This window comes from Ovis canadensis, chromosome 4, assembly GCF_042477335.2.
Source record: "Ovis canadensis isolate MfBH-ARS-UI-01 breed Bighorn chromosome 4, ARS-UI_OviCan_v2, whole genome shotgun sequence".
Classification (NCBI taxonomy): Eukaryota; Metazoa; Chordata; class Mammalia; order Artiodactyla; family Bovidae; genus Ovis; species Ovis canadensis.
This window is the reverse complement of record NC_091248.1, coordinates 65,895,649-65,923,508: the sequence shown is the minus strand read 5'-3', so window position 1 is coordinate 65,923,508 and position 27,860 is coordinate 65,895,649. Positions and strand designations below refer to the sequence as shown.

Here is a 27,860-nt window from a genome sequence, read left to right as displayed (position 1 = left end):
TGGCTCTAAAAATCCTTCAGAGGAGAAATTTTAAAAATATTTTTGAGTAATGGCCTAATATCAGCCTCCCGAATTGATAGGCTAAAAGGATAAACATATATTTAGATGCTTCAGATTTGATTGCTTATTTAAAATATTATTAACATTGCTTTATAGTATTATTTCTTACTACACTTTGATTTACTCAGTTCACTGAACAGAAGTGCCAAGTAGGAAACTCTTTTCCCTGACTTCCTTTGCTTTAGGTTTGTGAAATATGCCCAGATGCGTGGCCTGCTGGGTACAGATCCCATTGCCCAGGGTGGAGCAGTCTTAGGCCCAGCAGACGCAGCCTTCTATCATCTTTACACTACGCCGTAGTCAGACCATCTGCCTGGAGTCAGTGCCCGGGAGATCCAGGCTGTCTGCAACCATGGGAAGGTGCAGCTTCCAGCCAGATCGACCTTTCTCCTCCCACAGGTGTTGTCCTCATCCTGACCCACACAAGAGCTCACAAACCTGTGAGGGAAAAGGATAAAGAATTGGAGCTTCTAAATTGTGTAACTTTGGGACCACATAACACACCTTCGGTGGAACAAGGCTGATGGAACATTACAGAATCAAGCATGCCATCCCCAGAGCTATAAAATTAATAACGGAGTCAGGGTTCCCAGCGCAGAAACACTTCTGTCTCCACTGACATGCATCTTCCTGACAGCAGAGGAGGATGGGGGGCTTGTGCTAATAGTTCCCAGACCCACACCTCAGGGACCTGGAGGAAGGGTGCTCTCTATCTCTCTGGATGGGTCTGTATCTCTGGAAATTCCTGCCCTCCAGGCTGACAGAAGCCCATATGTTGACCATTAGGGCATAAAGCAAGATTCACTTAAGCCCGTCATCCAATAGGCTGTTTCTCCTCTGGCTGACTTACATGTTGTCATTCACAACACAGATTTATCGAGGGAAGAAAAGAATGTTAAAGAGCACATGTTAGAGGCCGCACATTCATCTGCTTGGAAGGCTTCCCCCTTCCTTGCATCAAGGATCGTAAAGCTACAGCCAGGACAATGTTTCTCCACTTATCTCAAGGCATTTTATTCAGCATTTTCATAATCACTAGGAAAGGTTTGACTGGCTCAGGAAAGAGCATCCCATTAAATTAACGAATCCTATTGGAGAAGGCAATGGCACCCCACTCCAGTACTCTTGCCTGGAGAATCCCATGGATGGAGGAGCCTGGTGGGCTGCAGTCAATGGGGTCGCAGAGTCGGACACGACTGAGTGACTTCACTTTCACTTTTCACTTTCCTGCATTGGAGAAGGAAATGGCAACCCACTCCAGTGGTTTTGCCTGGAGAATCCCAGGGACAGGGGAGCCTGATGAGCAGCAGCAGCAGCATCCTGGAATTAGTTGTTGAGTCACACTGTTCAAGGCTTTCTTTATCTGGCACTAACTAGCCTGCTGCTGCTGCTGCTGCTGCTAAGTCACTTCAGTCGTGTCTGACTCTTTGCGACCCCATAGACAGCAGCCCACCAGGCTCCCCCATCCTTGGGATTCTCCAGGCAAGAACACTGGAGTGGGTTGCCATTTCCTTCTCCAATGCAGGAAAGTGAAAAGTGAAAGTGAAGTCACTCAGTTGTGTCCGACTCTTCGTGACCCCATGGACTGCAGCCCACCAGGCTCCTCCATCCATGGGATTCTCCAGGCAAGAGTACTGGAGTGGGGTGCCATTGCCTTCTCTGACTAGCCTAAGCCATGTTTATTTCCCATCACCCTCCACCCGCACCCTCATCAAGCTGACTCCTCACTGTCCTACTGAAGTGACTTTCTGATGTCACAGCCATGTAGACCGTAGAGTTACCCTCACCTGCTGCACAGGACTTTCCCCTAACTCCTTTAGACTGAAAGTCTTCCCACCCCTCAAGATTCAGGGCCTACTTCAGCACCTTACATTGAGCACTCTCTGTCCGCTCCAAGCCCACCTGGACCGTCTTCCTAAGTCCTGTAATGTTAGCACATCAGGCTCTAGGGCTCATACACTGTTTTGAAATGTTTGGTGATTTCTCATACATCTTGTTCCCTAAGGACAGTATTAGGTCTCATATTACTCAGGTGGTAAACACATTCTTCCTGATTTATTAAGTACTAAAATCAATTTCTTACAAATTAATATCAACCTTCCCTTGCCAAACAGAGGCATACTTCTCCAGGAAGGGCTCACCCAAGGGCACTGTGATGAGGACAGAGGAGCTGAGAGCCTGGTTTTTATTTGAAATATCTCACTTGATATATAAAGAGAACATATACAAGAAATGTGGCACATTTTTAAATGATAGAAATTAAAAATGACAGGAGACTCTGTGGCATCAGATTCAGGTTCTGTTATTGCAAACTTAGAGTAAGATTAATTAACAACCCATTCATTCGAAGATTGAGTCATAGGAACCTTAGGAATTTCTAAGTGAGATACATATCTTAAGAGACCCAGAGAAGTGAATTTGTCCAAGACTACCCAATTAGTAATCAGTAGAAATAATCATAGGCAGCATCCATCTCCTAATCTATAATGCAGGGCTCTTTATTATATGAAATTTGCAAATTCATAGGCATATGAAATTTGCAAATTTTAAGATTACCATAGCAGCACAAAATAAGTTGTATGGGGAAAGCTTAAAAGAAGTATGCAGATACATTATTTTAAAGTACTTTAACATTCTTTTATTTGTAACACATTAATATAGTAATTAGAAAGAATCACACATTAATACAATAATTAGAAATATTTTTTTCTATTTCCAAAAAAGTAAAGGATATCTATTTGATAAATTCTTTGTTGTTAGTAGTTATGTCAAAGACTTAGAAATAAGAAAATTAAATTTTCTTTTTTTAATAAAAAAATTTTTTTTTAAAAACTTCACAAATTCAATCTAATAGTCACTGTCAAATCAGGGTACTTTTTAATGTATCCTAAACGTATAGTAATTCTAGCAAGCTTGTATTCTAAAAGGAAATGCAGATTTACAGATCATGTCTATACTATAAAATAGCATTGGCTGTAAAAGGTATTTTGGTATGTTAGCAATGAAATCTGATGAACTAGCCTGTAATCCCACTGATAACAGTAAATGAAAAAGGCCCCCCAAAGAGTAAAAGAACTGAGTATTTGGTGGCAGCTAAAAGTAACATATAGAGTCTGCTGCTGCATTTACTTAAGACCTTTTATCTCATCCAAGGAAATGGATACCCAGAAGCATCTTAGGCTCTGTAAATGCCCCACTAATGCACTTGAATATGAGGAAAAATTCCATTTAACACTTATGCTTAAATGGGAATTTTCATAGGCTGTGTGTTATAATCAGTGATGAATGAAGACAGGCTGAAAAAAGAAACCAAATTATCTTTAAGCTGCACACTGCACCAACATAAGTATCCAGCTAATATGGTGAACATATTTTATGTTGCTTATAACTCGCCATTCAGTTCAGTTCAACACATGTTTATGTACTAGGTGCCAGGGATTCAGTGGTGAACAGACAGATGTATTAATGGTTCCTGCCATCATGGAGTCAGAATCCAGTGGGGCAGACAAGTAGTGAACAAATATTTAAACAAAAACTGCTGGCACATTCTAGGAATGAAAGAAGAAGGCTTTCTGTGATAGATCCTTTGTGCATTTTAAGAGGACATGCTGATGGACCAGATGTGGAAGTGAGAAAGCAGCGTAACAAAGGATGTGTGGGTTTATGGCTTGTGTGGGTTTATGGAGTGGGCAGTCATGCCATTTTCTGAGAAGGGGAAACCTGGGGAAGACATGTTTGGGAATGGGGCAAATCTAGAGCTCAATTTCTAACAGAAGTAGGTTGATAAAAACATGAGCATGCTGGAGCTGTTAAGCAGGGGGTTGAATACAGAATGAGGAGAGAGGAGAGGACACAGATGAGGTCTGAGGAGCAGTTAGAACCGTATCAATGGAGGAGGCCACCCAGAGAGAAAATGCAGAGGAACCAGTGAGAAGAGACTAGATTGGGCCCTGAAGATCTTCAAGGTTTAGAAGTAGACAAGGAGACACTAACGACTGAAACTGAGAAAGACCAATTTCAGGTCAGGAGGAAAATCAGGAGACTGCAGTGTTACAGAGGTCAAGAAAATAGTGTTATAAGAAGGAGGGATAGGCTATCTGCATTATATGCCACCAGGAATTTGAGGGTCCACCAAATAGTATTGATATAAATTATATAAGATAATCAATAATTACTGTGAAAATGGTAACTTAAAAACCTCACCAATATATTTTCGTATCATTCTTGCCTATTCTAGCTGTCTTAGCACTTTTTTAGATATCAAGAAATTTCTACAATAAAGCTTAACATAGAAAGGGATAAAAAACTTATTCTTTAATTTTCAAAGTGACAAATGTAAGGTAAGACCTCATAATAGAGCAATGGAGTGAGAACTGAAACCTAAGAAAATCACATTTTGGCCCAGGTAGGGTTTCCTAGCACCTAGCCTGTGTCCCCTGCCTGCCACCCACCTCCACAAGGACCGGGAGGCCTATGAAGCCATGAGGGCAAAGACCAATTCTGACTACCTCATTTTTGCATTCCTGGGGCTTAGCGTAGTTTCTGGCATATAGAAGGGCCTTAATAAATATTTGTTCCATGGAGAGATGAGGAACCTCAGATATCCTGGTGGGAATTGTACATTTCAGATCAAAATAAGGCCCACCCACTGCTATTGGCTGAGATGGTGTTCTCTTGTTTGTTTTTAATCAGGTCATAATCACAGAGTTCGGAGGTTCTGCAAGCTAGTCACACCACGGGGTAGGTCTAGAACACCAACCAGTCTGTGTAAGCCTTGGTTGGGGTTGTGTTCCCATAGGTATTGAGCTGTTTGCTAATATGGTTTATGTGGGAAGAACCACGATATCTGAGAACTCACATCATTCACAGTCTGCAGCTGTTAGGCAGGTAAAGCTCTCCTCTGATTTCTGAGGAAGTTCACTTTATGCATTTCACTTTGCAGAAATTCTACATCAGTACCGGTTTTTGCTAACCAGAAGAAATCCCAAGAGAATTTCTGCTTTACCAAAAGAGGCGAAAAGTGAAAGTAGCACTGAGCCTTTGTTTTTGGAGCAAGGCTGTACAGCGGCAGCGCCCGCCCAGAGCAACAGGAGTAGCCCTACCCAGCTCCTTCCCCAGGACCTGCACTCGGCATCTTAGTACCAAGGCGCCGTCACCTGGCACTGAGTTCGTGAGTGTCCATGCTCTATCTCCATGGATTCTGTGCATCTGTTAGCAAGATGTGTCCTAAGGTAATCACTTCTTCGCTTTTGGCCATTTCGGCTTATGAAAGTTTTTATAGGAAGGTTCTGCTTCTAGACAGCAAGGGAAACCTGTCTCAGGCTTTCAGTAACAAGTTAAACAACTGGTGAACTCCATTTGCTTTCTGAACTTGACAGGAGGATTGCTTGTTTTCTGCAGCAGGAGAGGAGACCTCGTGGTGACCTCTGGCCCAGGTCAGGGTTTTACAGAATAACCAGTGCAAGTGGTCTGTGATTAGGTGCAGGCCTTCTCTGGAGAGACAGCAGCATTCCTTAGCCAGAGATGCACCTATCTCTAACTTAAGGACTTCTTTGATTTACAGATGCCAGGGGCAATAACCAGAGGAGATAACCACACAACCACCCATCCCCGAAAGCCCAGTTCCTAGATCTGGCCTCCAGTTCGGCCTGCAAAATGTCATATGCACAGCATCACACAGCTGTACCTACTCTCCGAATCTCTAGGAAGTATTTATAGTTGAACATCAGAGCACTCAGCTTCTTCAATGGAAGACTGGGGGGTAAAAAATGTCTTTTGTCATTATTGTTGCCATAAGAAAGTCTTCCTTTACAGGTTTTCAAGCTTATCATTTCTTAGGAGCAACTGAAGACATAACACCCTCCAAATCAGCTCCCTGCTTTGTGGGCACCTCATTCCATTATGTTCTGTGTCCTCATGCTGCCTTTTTATTACACAGCCCCCCAGTCGCTACTCTCAAGTTTCAGGAAGTAAGGTAAGAAAAGTATAGAATTTTGTTTTGATTTTATTTATTTTGTTTTGTTTACCACTTACGGCCACAAAATCTTGGACAAGTTAACTTTTCAGAGGCTCAGTTTCCTTCTCTATAAATAGAGGTAACTGCTGTGAAGATTTAAAGAAAATGCACATAAGGCTTGCAGTCCAAGGCCTGATTCTCAGTAGGAGTTCACCCAAAGTTCCCATTACCTTTCCAACCTGAGGTTTGGGTCTGTCTTCACCCAGGAATACCCTAGGGTCTTGACTCACCCTTCTGTAATTCTCACCAAAATCTACTAGTCCTGATATCATTGTTTCAGGCCTTCACTAAAGGGCTGACTTGATCTCCGTCAAGCTAATTCCAAGGGAAGCTTTGATGGATGAGATCATTTCAGAGTGCTCTTCCCAGTAAAAGAGGGTCCCAAAAAATGCCTTAATGTGAAAGAACACCCTCTCATACTGTGTAAGTCAAGGCAGGGATATTTTTGAGTGACATTTATTTAGAGCTTTTCAAATAGAAAAACTTCTTTTTCCTTTGAAGAGATCAGATATTTAACAACAACAACAAATATCTCAGGTAAGATTTCTTCGTACCTGACACTTATAGAAAATCAGGGAATTGTGGATTCCCTGAGAAGTGAAGTGACAGTGTTAGTTGCTCAGTTGTGTCCAACTCTTTACAACTTTATGGACTGTAGCCAGGCTTCTCTGTCCGTGGAATCCAGGCCAGAATACTAGAGCGGGTAACCATACCCTTCTTCAGGGGATCTTCCCCACTCAGGGATCAAACCTGGGCCTCCCTCATTGCAGGCAGATTCTTTGCCATCTTAGCTACCAGGGAAATCCTATGGATTTTTCAAACTTTGATGTGCTTGAGTGTGAAAAGCATACAGAATCTCATGAAAAAAAAAACCCTGAGATTCTGATCCAACAGGTCTCTGAAGAAGTCCTCACTTTGGAAAACAGTGGACTAGACCGACAGACTTTATCCACTTCACAAATTGAAATTACAAAACAAGCCAGCTCACGTCAGTCAGATTAGGAGTGGATTTGAACAGGAAGAAGCCACTAACTAGCAAGAGTAAAGTCTGCCAATTCCAAATATCTATGACTTGACAATGTTCAATCTTCTTAGCACCATTGCTTTTCTAAGTGCTGACAAAGGGAAGCTGCCCAATCAGTTGAATATTAAATGTACATGATATTTTTTTTTAAAGCAAGATAAAATGACCACAACACAGCAGAGTGGTGAAATCAAGGGAAAAGTTAGTGTCAATTTTAAAAGAGAAAGTAAATATTTATATATATATATATATATATATATACACACACACACACACACGCATATATGTATACACAAATATATTTGATTTAAATTTTACTGAAAACTTCTGACTTATTTTGGAGCCTGGATAACTCTGATGGTAACCCATTTCTAAGGAGAGGGAAGCTGGTTTGTGCAGTCCATGGGGTCTCAAAGAGTCAGACACGACTTAGCAAGTGAACAACAATAACTCATTTCGAACATGTTCCATTTACCGTAAAGCAGGTCTGATGTCGTGCAATCATACAGAGACTCTCTCGGCGATGTCCTGACTCGTTACCCGTGAGTGCGTCTTAGAATGTACGCCAGAGAATGTCAGCACTCACCCGAATGAGGGTGGAGAGCCCAGAGACGAAATGCCACTGAGTTAGATTCGGGAATCTCCCTCCTCACAGTTCTCAGACTCTGTCATGTCTCACTGCCTGAACAATCGAAAGCTGGGAGCCGCTCCAGGAAGATTCAGAACTACACACTTTGACCGATTCTTCAGAGCACATACCGCAGAAGTCTCTAGTAGAATGTAGCCTGGGGAAAGTCTCGTCTCTACACAGACCAGGGCTAGGCCCTCAGCAGCCCGTTTGGGTTAAAGGAGGCTGTCTCAGGGAAAATCGGCATCTCATATATGTGTTATTTGTAAGTGTTATTTGTCCAGATATGAACAATGACAAAATACTGTCAGAAATCCAAGATTTCTCCACATCATATCAAACACCCTAAATCATATTTTCACTAAAACAGTCGTCTGACGGTCAACAGAACTAAAAAGAAATATTGCAAGTTTTCATAGATGACTTTGGCATTTTTCTAGGCTTAGCTAAAATAAAAAGGCCTTAAATATAGTTCAATTTATGAATAATCTAGGAATCTTAGTGGAAATCTGATCTAAAACAATGGAACTGGCTACTTAAAAAGATAACAAGGTGGCTCCTGGTAAATCAATACCAACCCAGAACCAAATTCGAATCTTTTTAAGTCAGAGAAGCTAAAATAGAAGGGAAATAAGAGAGTGACTAAATTATATAACCTCCCTCAGAAAGTCTAGACCTGCAGCAGTAGGCCTTGTGGCCGGTGCATTTGGAGGCAGAGTGAAATAGTTACAAGGATGGGAGGACTTGGATTCAGGTCCCTCCTCTGCCTCTTACCCATTAGAGTCCTTTGGAAAAATCCGTAACCTGTCTGAGCCTCAGTTTCCCCTCCCATGAAGTGGGATAATAACATCCCACTTTACTCAATGAGAGAATATAGATCAAGCCCTATTATGTGGTGGGTACTGCAACTGTGTTTGCTATTTTAGGATCAAGAAACAGAATCATGTTCTAATATATGGGAGTATAGAAAGCAAAGTGTGCAAGAATAACTTAGTATCCTGAAGAGGCCGCAGGGATTCAATTCAGAATCTCCTCATTGTGAAGAGAAAGTAAGGTCTTTCTATCTGTATGTAGCAGTTAAATGGTCATCATGCATAACTGCTTCACTGTGCAAACTGCTTCAATTCAAAAAACCAGAAAAGATGTCCAGGGAAGCAGGTCCTCTTATGTTTGAAGTGAGGTTCATGCTTCACCCGTCCTTTCACACACATGCCCTGGGAGAAAGACAGGAGCAAGCTGCAATGTCTGGGTTAGGAGCACAGGTCATGGGGTCAGACAACTGGACATTCATCCCCTCCAAGACCAGCCAGATCTTGAGCTGGTTACTCACTTTCTCATCTTTACAATAGAGACAGTGATATCCAGGGTACTTAACTGATCTCAAAAATTATAAGAGGTGAATTTGGTTCCTGGTTGATGTTGATCAACCAGGAGCCACCCTCTTCTTAATCATTTTTGTCTTTTTTCTTCAATAATCAGTTCCAGTGCACTGATGTCATAGGGCGGTTCTAAGGATTAAATAAGACCATGTGTGCAATGGTCTTAGAGCAGTACCTGGCACACAGGAGTCAGTACATTGTTCCTACAGTGATCCTGATGTCATCAGCCCCATGCTTGTCTGAGCAGTCTGAAGTTAAGCAGCTAGTTAGCAGCAGAAAGGAACCCAGACCTCTGGGACCCTCCTGTACCAAAACACAGGTTTCTTGGGGATTGGGTGGAAACTTTGGCCTGACAGGTAGGATGACTTGTTAGAGGTCGCAAAGCACGTGAGGAATGCAGCAGGGCACAGCATCTGGCCCTTTCGCTCAGCAGTTATTAATCCAGGGGCTGCATGTCCAAACGTGCTCTGGGGCTGCAAAGAACCAGCTCATCAAACCATGAAGGCAGTTCAACCACTTGGGGACAAAGAAGAGGCTCTGGACTTTTTGTGACATCCCCTGATAATCCTGCTCAGACCTGTGATAGGAGCTGCTGACGTCCGCTCTGTTTTACTGTTTCCTTTGCAATTACTTTGGAATGAAAAACAAATTCAGAATTTGAATTCGAGGATGTTTTTCCTGGTAATGAATTCCCTTGCTTTCTACTAAGCCTGAGAAGTTGGCTTGAGATAAGTTGGCTGTGGGCTCCCCATCACCTCCTCTCCACTGAGACATAGTGCTCATTCTTATTCTGTATCAAAGTCTTTGCATGGATTTTGTGCTAAGCCCAGAGTTCAGGGCTGACCAGGAGGGGCAAGAGGTGGAGAAAAGCACATGTGTAAAGCCCACAGGTGGCAACTGCTGTACTGAGGCTGATGGAGCTGCCCTCTGAGTGAGTTCAGGACAGGGAAGGTGCCGTCAGTAAGGGAAGGGTGTGGCTTTAATAAACGAAGTGCCTCTTACGCAGCCCTCATCCACTGCTCTCCGACAGCTGAGCCAGTGGGGATGAATTCCTGCTTTCAAGTAGTTGGCAACTTCAGAGCATTTTGGAAAGAGCGAAGGAGTGTGAAGTATGGAGGATTTCAGAACAGGCTAACTCTAAAGCCTTGGGATCCTCTTCCATAATCACAAAGGTGGGACTTAAAGGGGCAGATACACTGCAAAGCTGTCCTCCCCTGAGCATCAAATCACAGGGAAGATGCTGGGCTTCTATACAGAGTGGACATGAACCCACCAGTTAGAGTTCTGCCCAGGCTGAGGACTTTTGCTAATTTTGACTTTTTGCCACGTACATTCTTGTTGGGTTCCCATTGCTCCAGAATCTGTACATTATCAGTGAATTTCTCCAGTTGCTTAGGAAAGCTTTCTGTGCACTTAAAATATGAATGCTGAAGAACCTGAGTTTTGAACCTGAAGACAGCAGGCTGTACTTAGAGGACTGGCAGGTGGAAAATACAGTACTGTTCTTAAATTGAGGAGTGCTGATTCATGGAAGAATTAGGTACTCTGAATAAAGTGTTTTGAACTTACCTGCATCTCGGTCCCTGATACAGTAGTCTGGAGAATTCTCAAAATACACGAGGTCATTTTTCGTTGGCTTTTTAAACCTCTTGTTAGCCACAGTGAAACCAGTGCCATCCTGGTTCATGACAACCTGGATGGCCCCATTGTACTTCCTCCAGAGATAATTGCCTGTTTTCCTGAAGTCAGCCATGGCCAGCCAGCAGGTCCTCAGGGTGCAGGAACCGCTCACGCCATGACACTTGCACTCCTGTTTCAAGAACCTCTTTACAGCCTGTGGGAAAGGACGGGTGAGTTCAGTGGAGGCAGATTCAGATATATACACACGCTGCCACTTTTCTTACCTCCAAGCAATCAGGAAGTGACCATAAACCATCGTGGTAGAAAATATGAAAAAGAAAGTATATATAACTGCACCACTTTGCTGTGCAGTAGAAATTAACACAACATTGTAAATTAACTACACTGCAGTAAAATATATATATATACACACACACACATATATATTTCTTTTTTTTTTTTTTAAGGCAGGGGTAGGGGAAGGAAAAGAGAAGTAACTGAAGACCCAGGATCCTGGGACTCAGGACTGGGAGATGTTGCAGTCACTCGCTGGTCGCTCTGGGCACCCTGCCCTGACTGTAGCAGGTGGGGAGGGACAGCACCTGACTGTGAGCCTGCTTTCCTCTGGGCATAAAAAAAAGCCTCACTAATTGGAATTTACTGGGGTGTGGAGCCAATTTGAAGAATGAGGGGATGAATTAGAGTATTTTCTAAATAAATATGTTTTACTATGTTGAAAATGTATACTATTACTCGAACAAATAATTGCGAAGCCCGTTTCCTCTTGATAAGCCGATAATAGTGATTATCCCTATCTATGAGGTGTTTCCCATGGTCCAGGCATGGTGCTGATGCTTCTGCACTCTGTCTCCATGACCTTGATCTTCACAAGCCTGTGTTACAGGATTCATTTGCAGATGATTGAGGAGCAAGACTTACAGAGTTGTAAAAGCACTTGTCCAAGGCTACACAGCAGGTAAGGACAGAGTCAGGGTACACTGGAAAGTCAGTCGGTGACCCTGAGGGTGACATTGCATTTGGGGGATTATCACTTAGCTCTGGCTGAGTAATTCTGAATAACTCAGTGAGAGCTGAGCTCGCTCTGTTCTCTTGGAGAGAGGACAGAGAGGCAAGTGGGATGAATAGGGTCTCCCTCATCAGCTCTCCAGAGCACTGTGACACTCATTTCTGAGTGAGAGAGGCTATGGGAGAGAATGACCTTGGAGACCTCACCAAGTCTGAGCCTGTGGCCTCAGCTCAGGCACAGGGCAGAGGACGAGAAGCCTGCCTTCTGAGGGCCTCTGTCCTCACCATTTGCGTGTCTAAGCCAAGGGGTGTTGCGGATGGGAGGCAGAGGCAGCAGGGGAGTGAAACCCCTTGGTGACATTATCTGAGGCAGCGCTAGAACAAAATTCTTAGGGTGATAGCCCTGTTTCTAGGAACTTGGAGCTGATGGTTGGAACTCTGCCCACTCTCTGGGGTTCTTAGCTGAGGTGGGTGGGGGTATGGGGGTTGGCTCCAGCACGAAACTGGGGTAGAGCTCCCCACAGCACCCCAGCTCACCCCATACCCCATCTCACAGAAACCAGTGTTCCAGGCTGCCTGTCCCTCCCCAGGGCCTCACCCCAGGTAACTCTACCCAGGTTTTGCCTCTTCCACAGACTCAGTTTCCATCCAACGCTATGGTGGAACCAAGCGTGCAAAATGTTCATCATTCCAGAAGACCAGTCCCACAAAAGCAATCTAGAAGGAGCCGAGACAGCATGGGGCTCCACAGTTATGCATCCCCTTCTTGGCTCAGCCCAGAGCACCACACCTTTCCCGCTTTGTCCCACATGATGACTGTGCCCTGTTACATCTGAAGCCTGTCCTGTTCAGCATAAGCCAGCTTTGGAGGGAAGGACACAGAAGGAAGGAGAAATGTCCTGAGTTTGGCCCTCCAGGTCCCGGGGCTCTGGGCATCTTTAAAGGATGTTTCAGAATGGACTTCTTTTCTGGAACTACACTTCCCTTGTGCCCCCAACTCTGCCCCCCTATCTTTATATGGCAGGTGTTTGGTATGAGACTCATTAGGTGACCCAGACAGCAGGCCTCTGCCAGAGAAACACCACTAGGAAGGCCATCTTGACTCCACCCCCCTGCCCCACTTGGGTCACCTGCCCAGGAGCTTTCTGTTCAAAGATCCTGATGGAGCCACACAGAGCTCACTCCGTGCCAAGCGTTTGGGAGCTGACTATGAATGCTTATTCATCAAAGCGTATTCCTTTAAAAGCTGACTTATTTACTCACAAGTAATACTTCTGTCTGGAGAAGGCAATGGCACCCTACTCCAGTACTCTTGCCTGGAAAATCCCATGGATGGAGGAGCCTGGTAGGCTGCAGTCCATGGGGTCGTGAAGAGCTGGAGACGACTGAGCGACTTCACTTCATGCACTGGAGAAGGAAATAGCAACCCACTCCAGTGTTCTTGCCTGGAGAATCCCAGGGACGGGGGAGCCTAGTGGGCTGCCGTCTGTGGGGTCGCACAAAGTCAGACACAACTGAAGCAACTTAGCAGCAGCAGCAGCAATACTTCTGTCTTTGAAAATACTGGGATATATTACTCTCCTTTGTAATATTAATACTAAGTTTCCAGGTTACAAAGTTAGAACTTGGTATTTTTATATGATTGACTGAAGGGTTTGCATATTAATTTAAAATACACTTTATGAGTTCTTATAAGCACACGCAGGAGTGGTACACCCTGTTGATCATCACTGTCATTCACTGTTGAGTGGCTGTGGCCACTTCTCTCTTCCTTCGACTTCTGTTCAGGTGTTGGGTAGCCATGTGCTTCAGAACTGGCCTGGACTCTTTCTGACCCAGAACAACCCAAATCATTATACTAATTGCACTGTTCTGCCACTGATTTTTTTTTTTTTTTTTTTTGCAAAGAGTATGTAGTGATACAATTTGGGCCAATATGATGTTACAAATAATCTGTTGGGAGGCTTGTAGGAAAGGTTCCTTCACTCTTTAAAAGAGATAAATGTCCTTTCCTCTGTCTCTGGATGCCGTTCTCTGCAGCTGCCCCCTTGGGACATGAAGCAGCCAGTGCCGGACGAGCAACAGGCTGTAGGCAGCAGCCTGGAGAGACGGAAGAACTAGCTTCCAGAGGGGGTTGCTGGACTGCTTGAACGGACCCTCCGTGGCCCTGCTCTCCTTCCAGACTTCTCGTGATCCAAGATGCTAAGTTTTCCTCATCTTTTAGGTTCCCTGGGGTCTGTTACTTACAAGTGAAAGTATTTCCACTGGAACCATGATCAGTTCTTGACTGTGGTTTAATCACAGACTCTGACAATTAACCAAGGGGGAAGGTGAGACACTTTCTCTGGTACTGGGTTTGCTGGCATCTCCAGGTCCCCTCCCTAACATGCAGTGCTCAGTCACACTTGGGGGTTACCGCTGCCTCTTCTGTATACTGAGTTTGCAGACCTGACATTCAAATCTTTAACCTTGAAGAGGGAAACACCCACTCCATCAGAGAGGCAGAGGGCAGAGGATCTAAGCCTAGGTGGCCTCATTTAGAAAGTAGCTGATGTAAGAGTAAGAAACTCACAATAATGTTTCCCAGTTTAGAAGAATTCAAATATTCAAATGGTATAATAACATAATAATAAGCATAGCACTATGTGCCAGGCTCCACACATTGTCTTATGTAATTACCATGATTAGGCAAAGTAGATTATTATTCCCATTCTACAGTTATGGAAACCAGGGCTCAGTAAGGAAAGTCAAATCCCCAGTCACCCCGCGAGACAGAGGCAGACTATTAAAAAAATGTGAATCAGATATGTCTCACCCACAGATCCGTGCTCTTTCTACAAACACATTTTAAATATTCCTGTAAATTGTGTTTTTCTCAAATTTTGAATTGTGCATACTCTGCTTCCCTCTATTCTTTTGACTAAATCAAGAATTAAATGGATAATGTTATAGACCTATTAGAGCAAAAAAGAGGTAAGGAGGGAAATAGGAATTACATTCATCTTCCAAACTAATTGTCATAAAAAACCTAAGAAACAGTTCATTCATAGGAGAATTACAAAGTAGTAATAACAAGATAAAAAGATGTTCAACTTCACTAGGCGTCAGACAAAGCAAACTCAAATAGCGTAACACTTTTTTTCTTTTGCCTAGCAGGTTAGCAAATAATAATAAAAAAACAATGATTTGATAATATTTGGTGTTGGTAAGAGCATGGAAAGGAGATGCTTTAACAAACTGTTGGTGAGAGATTAAATCAATATGTCATGTAAAATAGAGAGCATTTTTGCAATACTTGTCAAAATTTTAAATGTACAGTATCCTTTCACTTCGGTGATACTCATGGAAAGGAGATGCCTTTAACAAACTGTTGGTGAGAGATTAAATCAATGTCATATAAAATAGCATTTTTGCAATACTTATCAAAATTTTAAATGTACAGTATCCTTTGACTTTGGTGATACTCTGAAAATATTTGCACAAGCTTTGAAGGATACCGACCCATATGGATGTTCACTGCAGCATAATTAGCAATAGCAAAATATTAGGAAAAACCCAGATGATGTCAACAAGACAATGGTATGGGCTTAATAAAGGAATATGATGTGGCTTTTTATTAATTAATAATATCATTCTTTCAGGCATAAAAGGAAATCAAGTGAAAAGCCAACTGCAGAACAATGTAAGTGGTATGATGCAGTTTTAAAAAGCTTGCATATGTGTGCATACAAAGAGAAGGAAGGGAAAGAATGTTCATTTACAATCTGGATGCTGTCTGAGGGGCTGCATAATCCGAAAGAGGGAAAAACAATCAAACTACCCCTCAAGTTAAAACAAACAAACCAAGAATCTTGGGATTGTTCTCTGGCAACTAGAGACAGCAGAGCAGAGCAGAGCAGTGGTTCTCTTCCTGGTTACACATTAGAATCCATCTGGAGACAGTCTCCATCACAGAGACCCTGACCTCTCCCGGAGCGGAATACACCATAACCTGGCCAGGGGGTGGGGCCCACCTTGAGGGCACTTCCGGTCCAGGTGCTTCTAATACACAGCCAGGCTGAGAGTCACGTCCAAACCAGGGAACGTGGCGGAGTAGAAAAGGAGTCCGCACCACGGCCAGAGCAGGTAAGACATTCACGTGCAGAGCCAGGCTTACATTTCTAGAAACTGGGATATCTGAGGACTGAATTAGAAGTTGTGTCATATCCTATGTCTCCAAAATGTCCTGACCTTCAGGGAAAATTTCCCACAAACAGCCCTTTGCGTTAGCGTTGCTTTGGGACAGGCTGCCGCGCAGGGCCCTGCCACAAGGATGCTCCTCCGGGGTCTCCGGAGCCGCGGGAAGAGGGGCTGGGGGCTTCACACACAGGCAGCTGTGGAGCTGTAACAGACATTTTATTTGCACTGTGAAGAAATGAGTGAACGAAGCAGGGGACCTGGGGACATCCAGGCACTGCCAGACAGTCTGGGCCTTTTTGTGTTTGTTTTTATATATTACTTTTGAATTTTAAAGTTAAGTATGTGCACGTGGGGTTTCCCAGGTTTCAGTGGTAAAGAACCCACCTGCCAAGCAGGAGAGGCAGGTTTAATCCCTGGTTGGGGAAGATGCCCTGGAGAAGAAAATGGCAGCCCATTCCGGTGGGTTGTCCTGGGGAATCCCACGCACAGAGGAGCCTGGCAGGCTGCAGTCAATGGGCTCACAAAGAGTTGGACACAACTGAGCGACTAAACAGCAGGAGCAGCAGCAGCATGTACACATGATTTTTAAAAATTAGAGTCCAGAAAAGAGAATAAAAAGCAGTAACTCTCTGCTGTACCCGCTCCACCTCTCCCCTCCCGGTGGGCTTGGCACAACCCCAGAGCAGTCATTTTTAATGCGTTGTGCCCTCGTGGTGGTTCAGTATGTGTCTGTAGAACAAGATCTGTACTAGTTTTCCTCCAGCTTTGTGAGAAACAGAATCCCATCCTCAAGGTATTTTATGGACATCCACCAGAAAATTCTCTTGATAACTAAACAAACCTGAATGCCAGTGAATGGAGCCCTCTGGAGAGGGCTGCACGCACAGTTGGCGCAGCTGAGTGTGACAGTTCTGCCAGTCACTTTATTTACCTTCCAATCAGGTTGTATAGTCCCTGATAGACTTCTTATGAGTGAGGGTGAAAACTTGATTCACATCTCACTAATTTTACCCTCCCCCACACTCCCAACATGGTTCTATCATGGTTGGTTCTGATGGTTTCTCCAGCTTCAAGAAGAATCCTTACACCTCTTCTAGTTCCAGAAGTCACCAGTGCTCTCTCTCATGAGATGAGGATATTTGCAGGCCCCTCCATTCTCCTCCCCTTCCACTTCCTAGTCTCCATCAGCATGGTCTGTCCTTTTGTGGTGACGAAGATTAGAGCATTAATGTTCTGTGACCATAATTAAGTCTCTCATGGTATGTCTGAACATCAAATCTAAAAACTGAAAACAATAAATATTTGTTGTTGTTCAGTGGCTAAGTCATGTCTGACTCTTTGCAAACCCATGGTTTCCCTGTCCTTCACTATCTCCCACAGTTTGCTCAAACTCGTGTCCATTGAGTGGATGATGCCGTCCATCTCATCCTTTGTCACCCCCTTCCCCCTCCTGCCTTCAGTCTTTCCCAGCATCAGGGTCTTTTCCAAAGAGTCATCTCTTCACCAGAGTTTTGGAGCTTCAGCATCAGTCCTTCCAGTGAATATTCAGGGTTGATTTCCTTAGTTAACTGCACAACCAAGGACTGTGCCAGGACTGCATTTTATAATCTCTGATCCAATTGGACAACGTCTGGGCTGAAGAATGTTGCTAGAGTGAAGTTGGGTGTTTTCTTACTTTACTTGTTACTAAGTGCACTTACTGTAACCTAATGTCTTCCACTCTCACGCTCATTCCACCTGTGCCACCACTTCCCCTCCTTTCCTGGGGGGGTTCTGTGCCTCTGAGTCGTCTTAGTCTCGTCTGGACACAGCTGGGATCATGCCCTCCTAGAGGAGCGCACGGCACTGCCGGATGCCACGTTTTCTCTCTTTCTTTCGGTTCATTCCTTCTCTTTACTGCAGCCCCTTTTTGAGTAACTCCTTCAAGGTGCACGGAGGATGAATTTTCTGAATCTTGTGTATTATGAAGTCTTTACTCAGTCTTCACACTCGACTAATAGCTTGGCTGGTGATAAAATTCTGGGTTGAAAATAATTTCCCCTCAAAATTGAAGGTATTGCTCCAAGGTTTTTGGCTTCTAAGTGTTAAGATGGAAAATCGGATATGCAGCTGATCTCTGCCAACTGATTTTTGTTTTCATTTCACTGCCCGCCCCGCCCCCCACCACTGCACCCCCTACATGAAAGGCACTAGAAACTTGCTCTTATCGTGGTGTTCTGAAATATCACAAGGATGTATTTAGAAGTTTTAAAAAAATTAGTCCTGTTCAGCCGTCAGTGGGCCCTTTCAATCTGAAAACTTCAGCGCTGAGATGTTCTCTTAATATTCCACCCCCTCAGCATGCCACAATTTTTTAGTCTCTTTATGGCTTTCTAATTGGTCAAGTTGCTGAACCTTCTGAATCAATCCTCCATGTCTCTTATATTTTCTCTTTTATAGTTTTAATACTTTCTTCCTGGCTTCTTGAGGAAGAAATTCCATTAGAGTAATACTCCTGGCTCTCTCTATCCCCTTACTAATTTCTCCCCAGGGGAGGACAACAGACTTTTCCAACTGGTGAGTTTAGAGGAAGGAGAAGGGCTTGTGTGTCTGGGTTCCTTCTCTTTGGGCATCTGCCAGCATGTGGAGAAGATGAGTTATGATCAGCTCCTGCCCTCCAGCAAGGGGCTCCTTGCTGAGCCCGGGTACGCAGCCTGGGACAGGGTGAGTAAGTCTGCCCAGCTCTGGAGTGGAATAGAAGGTTCAGAGCTGCATTCTCCAGGGCTGCCCTTTTTTTTTCCCATCCTGCAGCAGCTGCTGTTACTCCTTACATCTACATCCCTTGTCCACTTTTCAGCTGGTTTCAAACTCAAGTGAGAAAGAGAGGTGATGTTATGACTCCCTTTTTGTCCTTTGGGCTTTTTGTTTTACTTTCTGGGAGATTTCTTTGACTTTCTCTTCCAAGTTCTCTCTTGTTTTCTAATTGTCACTTTTTGAAAGCATCCACTCTTGTTCATGGATATAAACACCTTCTTGGACCTTCTTGATTTTTAAAAATTTCTCTTCTCATCCCTGACTTACTGCTTTTTTGTTTTTTCTTTTATGCTTCTGAATTTAATCAAGTATATGGTAATTCTTGGACATTCTCTTCGTACTTAAGAATGAAGTCATAAAAAGATATTTAGGAATCTGGTTATATGGTAGGGCTTGTGGACCAGAGGTTTGGTTTCTAGTGACTAGGTAGGACACTGTTTGTTTGGGGGACTATAACTCCAAAAAGCCTAGAAGATTTGATGCTAGACTTCCAGGAGTTCTGTTTAGGGGTAAAGGGGAGAAGATGGGGTTCTTTATGCTACCAGTGGGTTTTTCAGTTAATCCCAGTTTTCAGAACCTGTGCTTCTTTCCAGCGCTCATTTGTATCTGAAATTTTCTCAGGGCATCTTGGTTTCCATGTTCCTTATCTGCTTTTTCCCCCCCTCCTCATCTACTTTTATTCTTCTAGACTGAGGCTTCTTCATCCTGCTTCAGTTCACTTCAGTTCAGTTCAGTCACTCAGTTGTGTCCGACTCTTTGCGACCCCATGAATCGCAGCACTCCAGGCCTCCCTGTCCATCACCAACTCCCGGAGTTCACTCAGACTCATGTCCATCGAGTCCGTGATGCCATCCAGCCATCTCATCCTCGGTCGTCCCCTTCTTCTCCTGCCCCTAATCCCTCCCAGCATCAGAGTCTTTTCCAATGAGTCAACTCTTCACATGAGGTGGCCAAAGTACTGGAGTTTCAGCTTTAGCATCAGTCCTTCCAATGAACACCCAGGACTGATCTCCTTTAGGATGGACTGGTTGGATCTCCTTGCAGTCCAAGGGACTCTCAAGAGTCTTCTCCAACACCACAGTTCAAAAGCATCAACTCTTACAATTTCTTCATTCCCTTTCTACTTTCCAGAAATTTGTTGAGTTCTCTCATTTCTTTGACCATTTTCTTTATTGTTGGTTTAAGCCATGCTTATTCTATTAGTATGATTTTAATGAGATCTGAGGGAGGAAGAAGTATAAAAGTATATGTTCTATCCGCAGCCTTGCATCTGATTGCACTTTGAAATGCTCTGGAAGGAGACACGGATTGTGAGGGGAGGAAATGTTCTTACTTTATGACACACACTTCTGCACTCCTCAGTCTGTTACTTTTGTTTGTATGAGTATCGTTTTTATACCAGAAAGAACATGATAAATAATCGATTACAGTGACTTGCTGTCTGCCTTCAATGTGCGATACTGAAAACTTCTTTCAGAAGCTAGGCCATACCCCATGACACATTCGTCCTGTTTCCTATTTTGTCTTGAATCTTTTCTAAAGGGTTTCTTCTACCACTTCCTTCTTTGATTCTTGACTGCTGTCAAAGTTCCATTTTCTGCCTCCTTAGACTCCTGTTTTGACAGTCTCACAGCCCTGATAGCTTTTTATACACCCCAGGCAGCCAGCACAATTCCTCACCAACCCCCTCCATCACTATTTGTTTAGTCCCATCAGTGTTTGCTCTGTGGCATCTCATCATTAAACCTCATTTGACATGACGACTTTTAAAAAGATGAATGAATATGACTGCTGAGGACAGCATTACTGTTGGCATTTAGCCTTGTAGAAACCATTTTAGCTTAATATGTAACTTTTCCCAATAAAAAATCTTCAATAAGCTCATTGTTCCATTATTGCTAAATTTTACTTAGTAGATTGTGGATGGCCCTTAAATCTTTGACTTTCAGCATTTTAAGCCTTCAGGTCTACAGAAGTTATGTTCTACTCTTAGAATTTAAGAAATTTATAAATATTAGTATTCTCTACTACAAAAACAGAAGTCTGAATGTTTTTTTAAAAAAAGGTATAGAAGAAGGAAATACATGAATTGTGCAACAGAATAATTCTGTTTTATATTTATCTGTCCCAACTAAAGGTCAGAGCATAATAACGAGGCATAATATTCATTAGGCTCTTGGCATATGTTAAGCTATGCTAAGCACTTGATTTAAGCACTTTTATTTAATCCACACAAGCATATAAGGCATATACTATTTTCACCCCCATTTTACAGATGAGGCTATTGAGATACCTAGATGCTGAGGACCTTGCCCTAGGTCTTACAGGCAATATGGTTGAGGCAGGATGCACCCTAAGCCTGTCTGACACCAGGTTGACACCTGAAATCACTCTGCCAGCCTTTCTTATGAAGTCCTGAAGGGTTCATTTACTCTGGTTTCAGTGGTGGGTTCTGCAAAAGTTTTTACATTTAGTGTTTTCACATTAAATTAGTCCACAAAGAATTATTTTGACAGTTTTAAAGACAAACTTCTCCCAAGGAGAGTGAAATTTCCGTTTCTCAACTCAGCCTTTTTGAAGACAGAACTCAAGCAACGCCAGGGTGTCTTTATAAGACTTCTTTGTAGATCATGAGAGTTATCTTTTTACTAAATACCTGCATTTTGCTAAGTTTATGACCCTTGTGTCATGCCATACTGATTCTCTCCCTATCAGAAAAAGGGCCGTCTATCTCATACCATGTGAAGTCTGTGCAAACTTAACTACTGACCTTGCCTTAGAAAGCCTACTTAGGATTTATTTTAGTTTGATATATGCTGTATGTTTCAACTAAATTATTTAGTTTAACTTGAGCATTTGAAGAAGTGTTAGCACGTCACTTTTTAGTTGGGTGTTTGCCACAAAACCACCATATTTCTGGTCCTATATCAATTTTCCTGAGGGAAACACACATTAAAATCATATTATTTAATTTTCAGATACTGGCTGAAAGCCAAATACATTTATTAACAATTAAATCCTTTTGACAGGTCCACATCTCTGAGAGTGAAAACCAGACCAACATATTTTTCGAACATACATGCATGCTCTGGAACTAGGAAAACAAGGAATATTTATTAGCAAACTGCGCAGTTGATTTGCTTATGCAATCATTTATTAACTTAAATAAGACACTGCTTTCTTGAGCACTGTCATGCTTTTAAAAACAGTGCCTGTGGGTGGGCTTAGCTAGGAAATATAAGGTGTGGAATTTATATTTGTGGAATTCAAGAACATTACTGTTGACTAACCATATATATAATAGTTCTTACTGACTAATGAAGCTAGTCTAGAAAAATATTTTGTATGAATAATAGAACTTTACCTGGAACTGTAACAATTTTGTTAAGAGTCATTCTTTGCTTCAGGGCTTTAATTTTGGTTAGTTTTTGATTCATACACAATAGAAGATCAACTGTATCACGAACATACTATTTTGGGGTCCAATAAGACAGAGACGAGGCAGGGAGAACTGATCTAATTTTTCAAAATGCATTTAATTTTATGAATGTAGAAAACCAATCAGAAGATAAATCTGTGCTAAGTGAAAGTTGGGCTTCATGAAGATGCTCAACATGAAGGGAAGATGAGGATATATAGGAGTTAAAGCAGTTTGGCTCTATCAGTTCAGTTTTATCACTTTCTTTCTACTGCCATTCCTTACTTTTAGAGAGTGATTTCTTTTTCATTACGTCCAGTTCTCTTGGTTCAGAACGATTATGTATTATTTATCTTAGGTGGCATCATAGGATCTATTCTTGGAAGCCTTTATTAGGCCCACAAGTTACTTGCCTGTAAAGCTGTGCTTACATCTTGTACAGTATCCATTTGTGTTGACTTTGGAGGCATTTCCTGTAGTCAGAACTGGGAAGCATCTGTTTTGTGCTGCGCCCCAGTGGGCTAAGCTCAGGGGTGGGCCCCGTGCTCCACAGCACTGACCTTGCTTGGTGCTGGCCTGGGCAGGGCAGAGAACTAAAACTTTGGATCTTCACCCTCCAAACTCCTCACATATAAAATACAGGCTGTCAAAATATATAAATAAAAATTACAGGAGCCTAGGTTAAGTTTGAATTTCAGCTAGGGAATAAATTCAATTCTAGTGGGAATTAGGAAACAAGTTGAACTTATTCCCTAACTGAAATTAGTCTCTTCATATTGCAAAATATAGATAATAATGATACCTATCTTCTAGGTTTGCTTAAAGCCTCATGCATAGGTATATATATTTTATGTAGCTATCCTTGTTAGGTAACCTGTCCAAGATTGTGCTCAAGTTTTGGAACCAGTGTTCTAATTCCAGAGTCCCAGCCTCCATGTTGCCTTAGTCAACATGATGTCAATAGCTGAGAACCCCTAATGAGCTAATGACAGTGTAAGTCCATCCATGCTCGGGCTCAGTTGTGTCCCACTCTTTGTGACACCATCTGTAGCCTGCCAGGCTCCTCTGGCAGAATCCATGGGATTCTTCAAGCAAGACTACTCTAGTGGGTTGCCATTTCCTTCTCCTTCTCTTTTGTGTCCCCTGCATTGCAGGCAGATTTTAGGTAGATTCTTTATTCCCTGAGCTATAAGAGAAATGCCAATAACCATGTAAACATTATGTTAAAAATATAAATAGCAATAGCAACATCAGTTGCCATGTGCTAATTTTTAATTACTACTCATCAGGAAGCTTGTATCAGTCTTTATATGTATAGGTAAGGCTGAAAATAAAATTCAGGGAGGTAAAAATTTCTCATAAATTTCCTATTGAGTCCATTTTTTTAAGTTGTTCATTCAAACCAGAAGATTTTAATTTTGAAATCTATCATTCTATTTAAGTGGACTCTAGAGAAATTAACAATGCATAGAAGTAGAACTTAAGTATTTAACATCTCCCCCAGTACCTTGTTCAGTACCTTCCTGCTCAGTACTTTCCTGTTGCTTCACAGCGGCATCTGAATATCTCAGCATGGCATTTGAGGCTCTCCACAGCTGGCCAAGACTCAGATTTGAAACCTCAGGCCATATTAATGCTCAGTCATGAGCTCCCCAGGGACCCTTGTCATTCCTCACTTTTGATGTTTTTTCTGCTTTCATATCTTTCTGTGACTTGGAGGCCCTTCATCCTGGAAAGCGTTTGCCCTATCTCAGTCATGGGAAACCTTTATCTCCAACATCCAGTTCTTTTATGACATAGCCTTTCTCTCCTCAACTGACTGGCTCTGTTGGGTGATTTTTCTACTATACCATATAGAATAGGGCTTCCTCGCCCTATACTCTCTACAATGTATATACTATATACAGTTGTATGTCACTTGTCTCTCTGACTCAGATTTAGTTTCCTGTGGTCAGAACTTTGTTTTATTCTTTTCTCCATATGCCATAGTACCAGAAACAGTGCTTTCCCCAAATTTAACCCAACAGCACATACTTGCTGTGCCTTGAGTTGAAATTTTGGGAATCCCACCAAATAAGGCTGAGTTGCTTTAGGCATGCTCATGGTGACTAGAAGTTATGTTTTTGGCATTTAAAACAGAGTTTTCCCTTTTATTAAAAATAATAATACATATTCACTTTAGAAGACTTGTGAAATTAAAGACACACATAAAGGGGAAAAATCATCAGTAAACTACCTTCCAAGGGCAGCAGCTGCTGCTGTTTTTTTTGTTTTGTTTTTAATTTTTTAAAATACAGAAATACTGTGTGTTTACCCTTCTCAACAGAGACAACACGGAAAAGTAGGTAAAGACAAAAGGGTGAAAGCAGAGGGTTTGAAGCCCCAAGCCCAGTACTCATGATTGTGTGCCCCTATGTGTTAGTCACTTGATCCCTCTGAGACCCAGTCCTTATTTGAAAAACAAAAATACTAATACTATTTTTTATTCCTATAGGGGTTTTTAGAAATCAAATTACAAAGGATTTTGATCATCTTTTGTACACTAGGGAATACTATTTTTTATGCCTATTTTTTATTAGTATGTTGGACTGTATTTGAAGATGAGTCTCTAGGTACTTGCAGAGATCAGATTGAATCCTAAATACCAGCTCAAATTGGATTTGTGGCTGATTCTGTACCCCGAATTACAGACAACCTTCATATCACTAAGGCAGGAAGAGGGGGACTAACTTACTAAGCACCTACTATGCGCCAGGTTCTCTTCTGCTCCCTTCCCTTGTTCCTCCACAGCATTCTGCACTCCCTTTTACACCTGAGAGAGCTGAGTTCCGTGATCTAAGCCACTGCTGTTGCGGGGTTCAGTGATCTAAGCCACTGCTATTGTGGGGTTAAAACGAAGGTGGGTCTTGCTTCACATCCTATGTTCCATCTTCACTATGGTAAGAAGTACTTTGGTGGGAAAATATCTTTATGGAATTCCTCTCTTATTATGGAAATGTCCAGTGATTGAAGGGCAGTATTTGATTGGGTACATGGACTATTTAGAGACAGATTCTCTCAGGAAACGTAAAAGAAGTTGGGATTACTTCATGTAGAAAGAGTGGATTAATTTAAAAGCCATTTGCTGGATCCTGAGAGGAAACAAGTGGTGGATATCAACCAAGTACCTTTTGCTTGTCATTTACCTTAACCTACCTTACAATGCAATTTATAAGCTTTCATAGCATGGCTTCTTTAGACCTAAAAAGAACTGCTGAGAGAAGTTATGGAATGTCTTTTCCCATAAAATGTTTTGAACAAGGTAGTTTATCTTTTCAAGACTTATTAATAGCCCTATTTGGAGGTAGAAAACTAGACTCAAGATGAGTTTCAGGAAAACATCCTTACAAATTCTGTTGAAGCTGTGATGAAAATAAAATGATATAATAGCACAGATCTAAAATGATATTACAGTGCAGAAACACATGAGGGTGCTCTAACCAGCTGCTATAATAAAGGAATTAAACTGCTCAAATATTAGGGGAAAGTTAAGGCCTTTTGTGACGGCAGTGTTGAATTCTCACGTGTAGCATTGGCTAAACGGAACAATCTTGGAATAGATGGCTTTTCTTTTAAAATGTATTGGCCCTACTCCTCCCCCCCCCCCCCATCCCCACTTAAAAAAGTAGAAAATGTTCATCTTGGACAATTTGGGAAATATTGAAAAGCAAAGAATAAAAAAACAAATGAATCAATGTTGCTGTCAGCTTTGGAGGCTGGGGTTTACTAGAGCCAGGCCAGTTGGAGGCTTAGCTCAGGAGGTTTGCCTTCAAACACACCCCAGCCTGTTCTCATTTTGATTCCACAGACCTTCTGCTGGAAAGAAGGGGGAGCAGAGGCTGGGGGTCTAATGACCGAAAGAAGAGAATTAGAGACGCATGTTTATCTCAATACATTTACTCTCATTAAAGTTCATATTCACTGACATCATGCATCTCCTTGAAAAAGTCTGCCCACCCACCATTAATTAAAGCCACATTTTAAAAAGTCAGTGTGTGCACTTTTATTCCAATCAAAAGTAGCCTCCTAAGTTTTGCAGAGTAGGCAGGAGAATATCTGAGGCCTGACAGCTGTTCACCTCTACCCAGTGAGGAATCATGTGATTTACATTAAAAGTCATATTGATTCAGAGCCTACAGTATAATAGCTGAGATCTATTGTCTTGCAGAATGGAAACATTCAATATCTAATGACCTACTAAGCAAAATTAACATTTATTTTGATGAGTCAATGTTATTTTGGATGCAGTGTATAACCATATGCTCTTATCTGTACAGATATTCTGAGAGATCTGTATATTGTGCTTGAATAATTGAGCAGCATTCTCTTATCAAAGACACCACACTTTATAACCTATACATGTGGTATCAATGTCAAAACAAAGGTCAATGTAAATTTTTCCTTATCTGAGCCATGCATAAACAGTAATTACCAATAGTTGTAGGGTTGCACAACTGCAGTCTATATTCTTGGCAGTAGTCACTGTAAGTTCATAAATTCATGAAAATAAAGAATGTTGATTTTCAAAGTTCAAGAAGGTACTATTTGTAAACAGTTCAGGTCACACTCATCTTATTCCATGTGCTAAGCAAGACTTCTTTCCTTCCAACTTCCTTTAAATGAGATCTGTTCCCTCTGTGAGCCTAGTAAAAGGGTTTTCATCCAAACAGATCTGCATTCTTTTCTATTCTTTTTCCTATTAAAGCCCCCCTGGGGACTTTTCAATTTTATGCTGATCTTTCTTTACATATTAATATCAAGCATATTGTGATTTTGTGTTGATAAAAGACAAATTATGGTTATCTCTTCTCATTGGCAATTAGGTTATTTTAGAGTGGTTCTGACTGAGTGTTTGATTAGCCCAACTGGTTTATGCTTTTCTTACACAAAGCCCTAACATGCAGCATTCAGATTCTCTTGTTATTCTGGTCATGCCACCATATCCCCAAACGTGGCTCATCAGTAGATTGATCATTGGCATTAAAATGGTTTAATCCTAGGCCAAACCACCCTGGGGCTGGGAGGTGAAACTGGAATTCTAGTCCTGACATTTCTTCTGATTCTGCAGGTGACCCAGAGCTCTGAAGGGTCTGTTTCCTCATCTAACAAATAGAGGTTAGGGAATGAATACTGACCAGATACCCAAAAAGTTAGGCAGGACTAGCGATTAAGGGGCCAAAGCCTCTGGGGTATGTCTTCCCTTGGTGCATTTACTCATCCAGTACCAGAAAACCCAAGGTGGGGCTTTCAAGAGTGAAACTGGGGTCTGGTTCTAAAAAGAACCTCCCTGAATCTAGAAGAAGCCAACAAGCCATGCCTGGTGAGCTGCTTTCATGATAAGTTTGAGAGAAGATGTTCTTGGTCTTGACACCCCTTAGATACAAGCATTCACTGTCCCATCGGTATGTGGGAAGCAGCCCTAGCCTCAGCCACAGATGCTGTCTTGTGACTACATGGTACAGTATCCAGAGAGACCACAGACACTTGACTGTACACACTGCCAAAAGCAGCGGGTGGACTCTTTCACCTCCGCTGTGGTAGGGAAGCTGGAGTGCAGGTGGGATATTTCAGCCCAGTTGGTGGTATTCTCTAGGGCAAACAGCTCTGGGCTGGGGGACAATGGGAAGCTGTGATGATAAGCATTTTTGTACCTCTCGGAAAGTTTAAGATAAGCTTGG

At 42.3% G+C, this 27,860-nt stretch overlaps 1 protein-coding gene across 1 annotated transcript in view; it reads right to left on the bottom strand.

The window, feature by feature from the left end:
- Positions 1–27,860, bottom strand: part of WNT2 (Wnt family member 2) — a 46,476-nt gene that overhangs the window by 9,533 nt on the left and 9,083 nt on the right. The window contains exon 4 of the mRNA XM_069587949.1: positions 10,677–10,941. Coding sequence (XP_069444050.1) covers positions 10,677–10,941 — 265 coding nt within the window. The remainder of the gene's footprint in view (positions 1–10,676; positions 10,942–27,860) is intronic.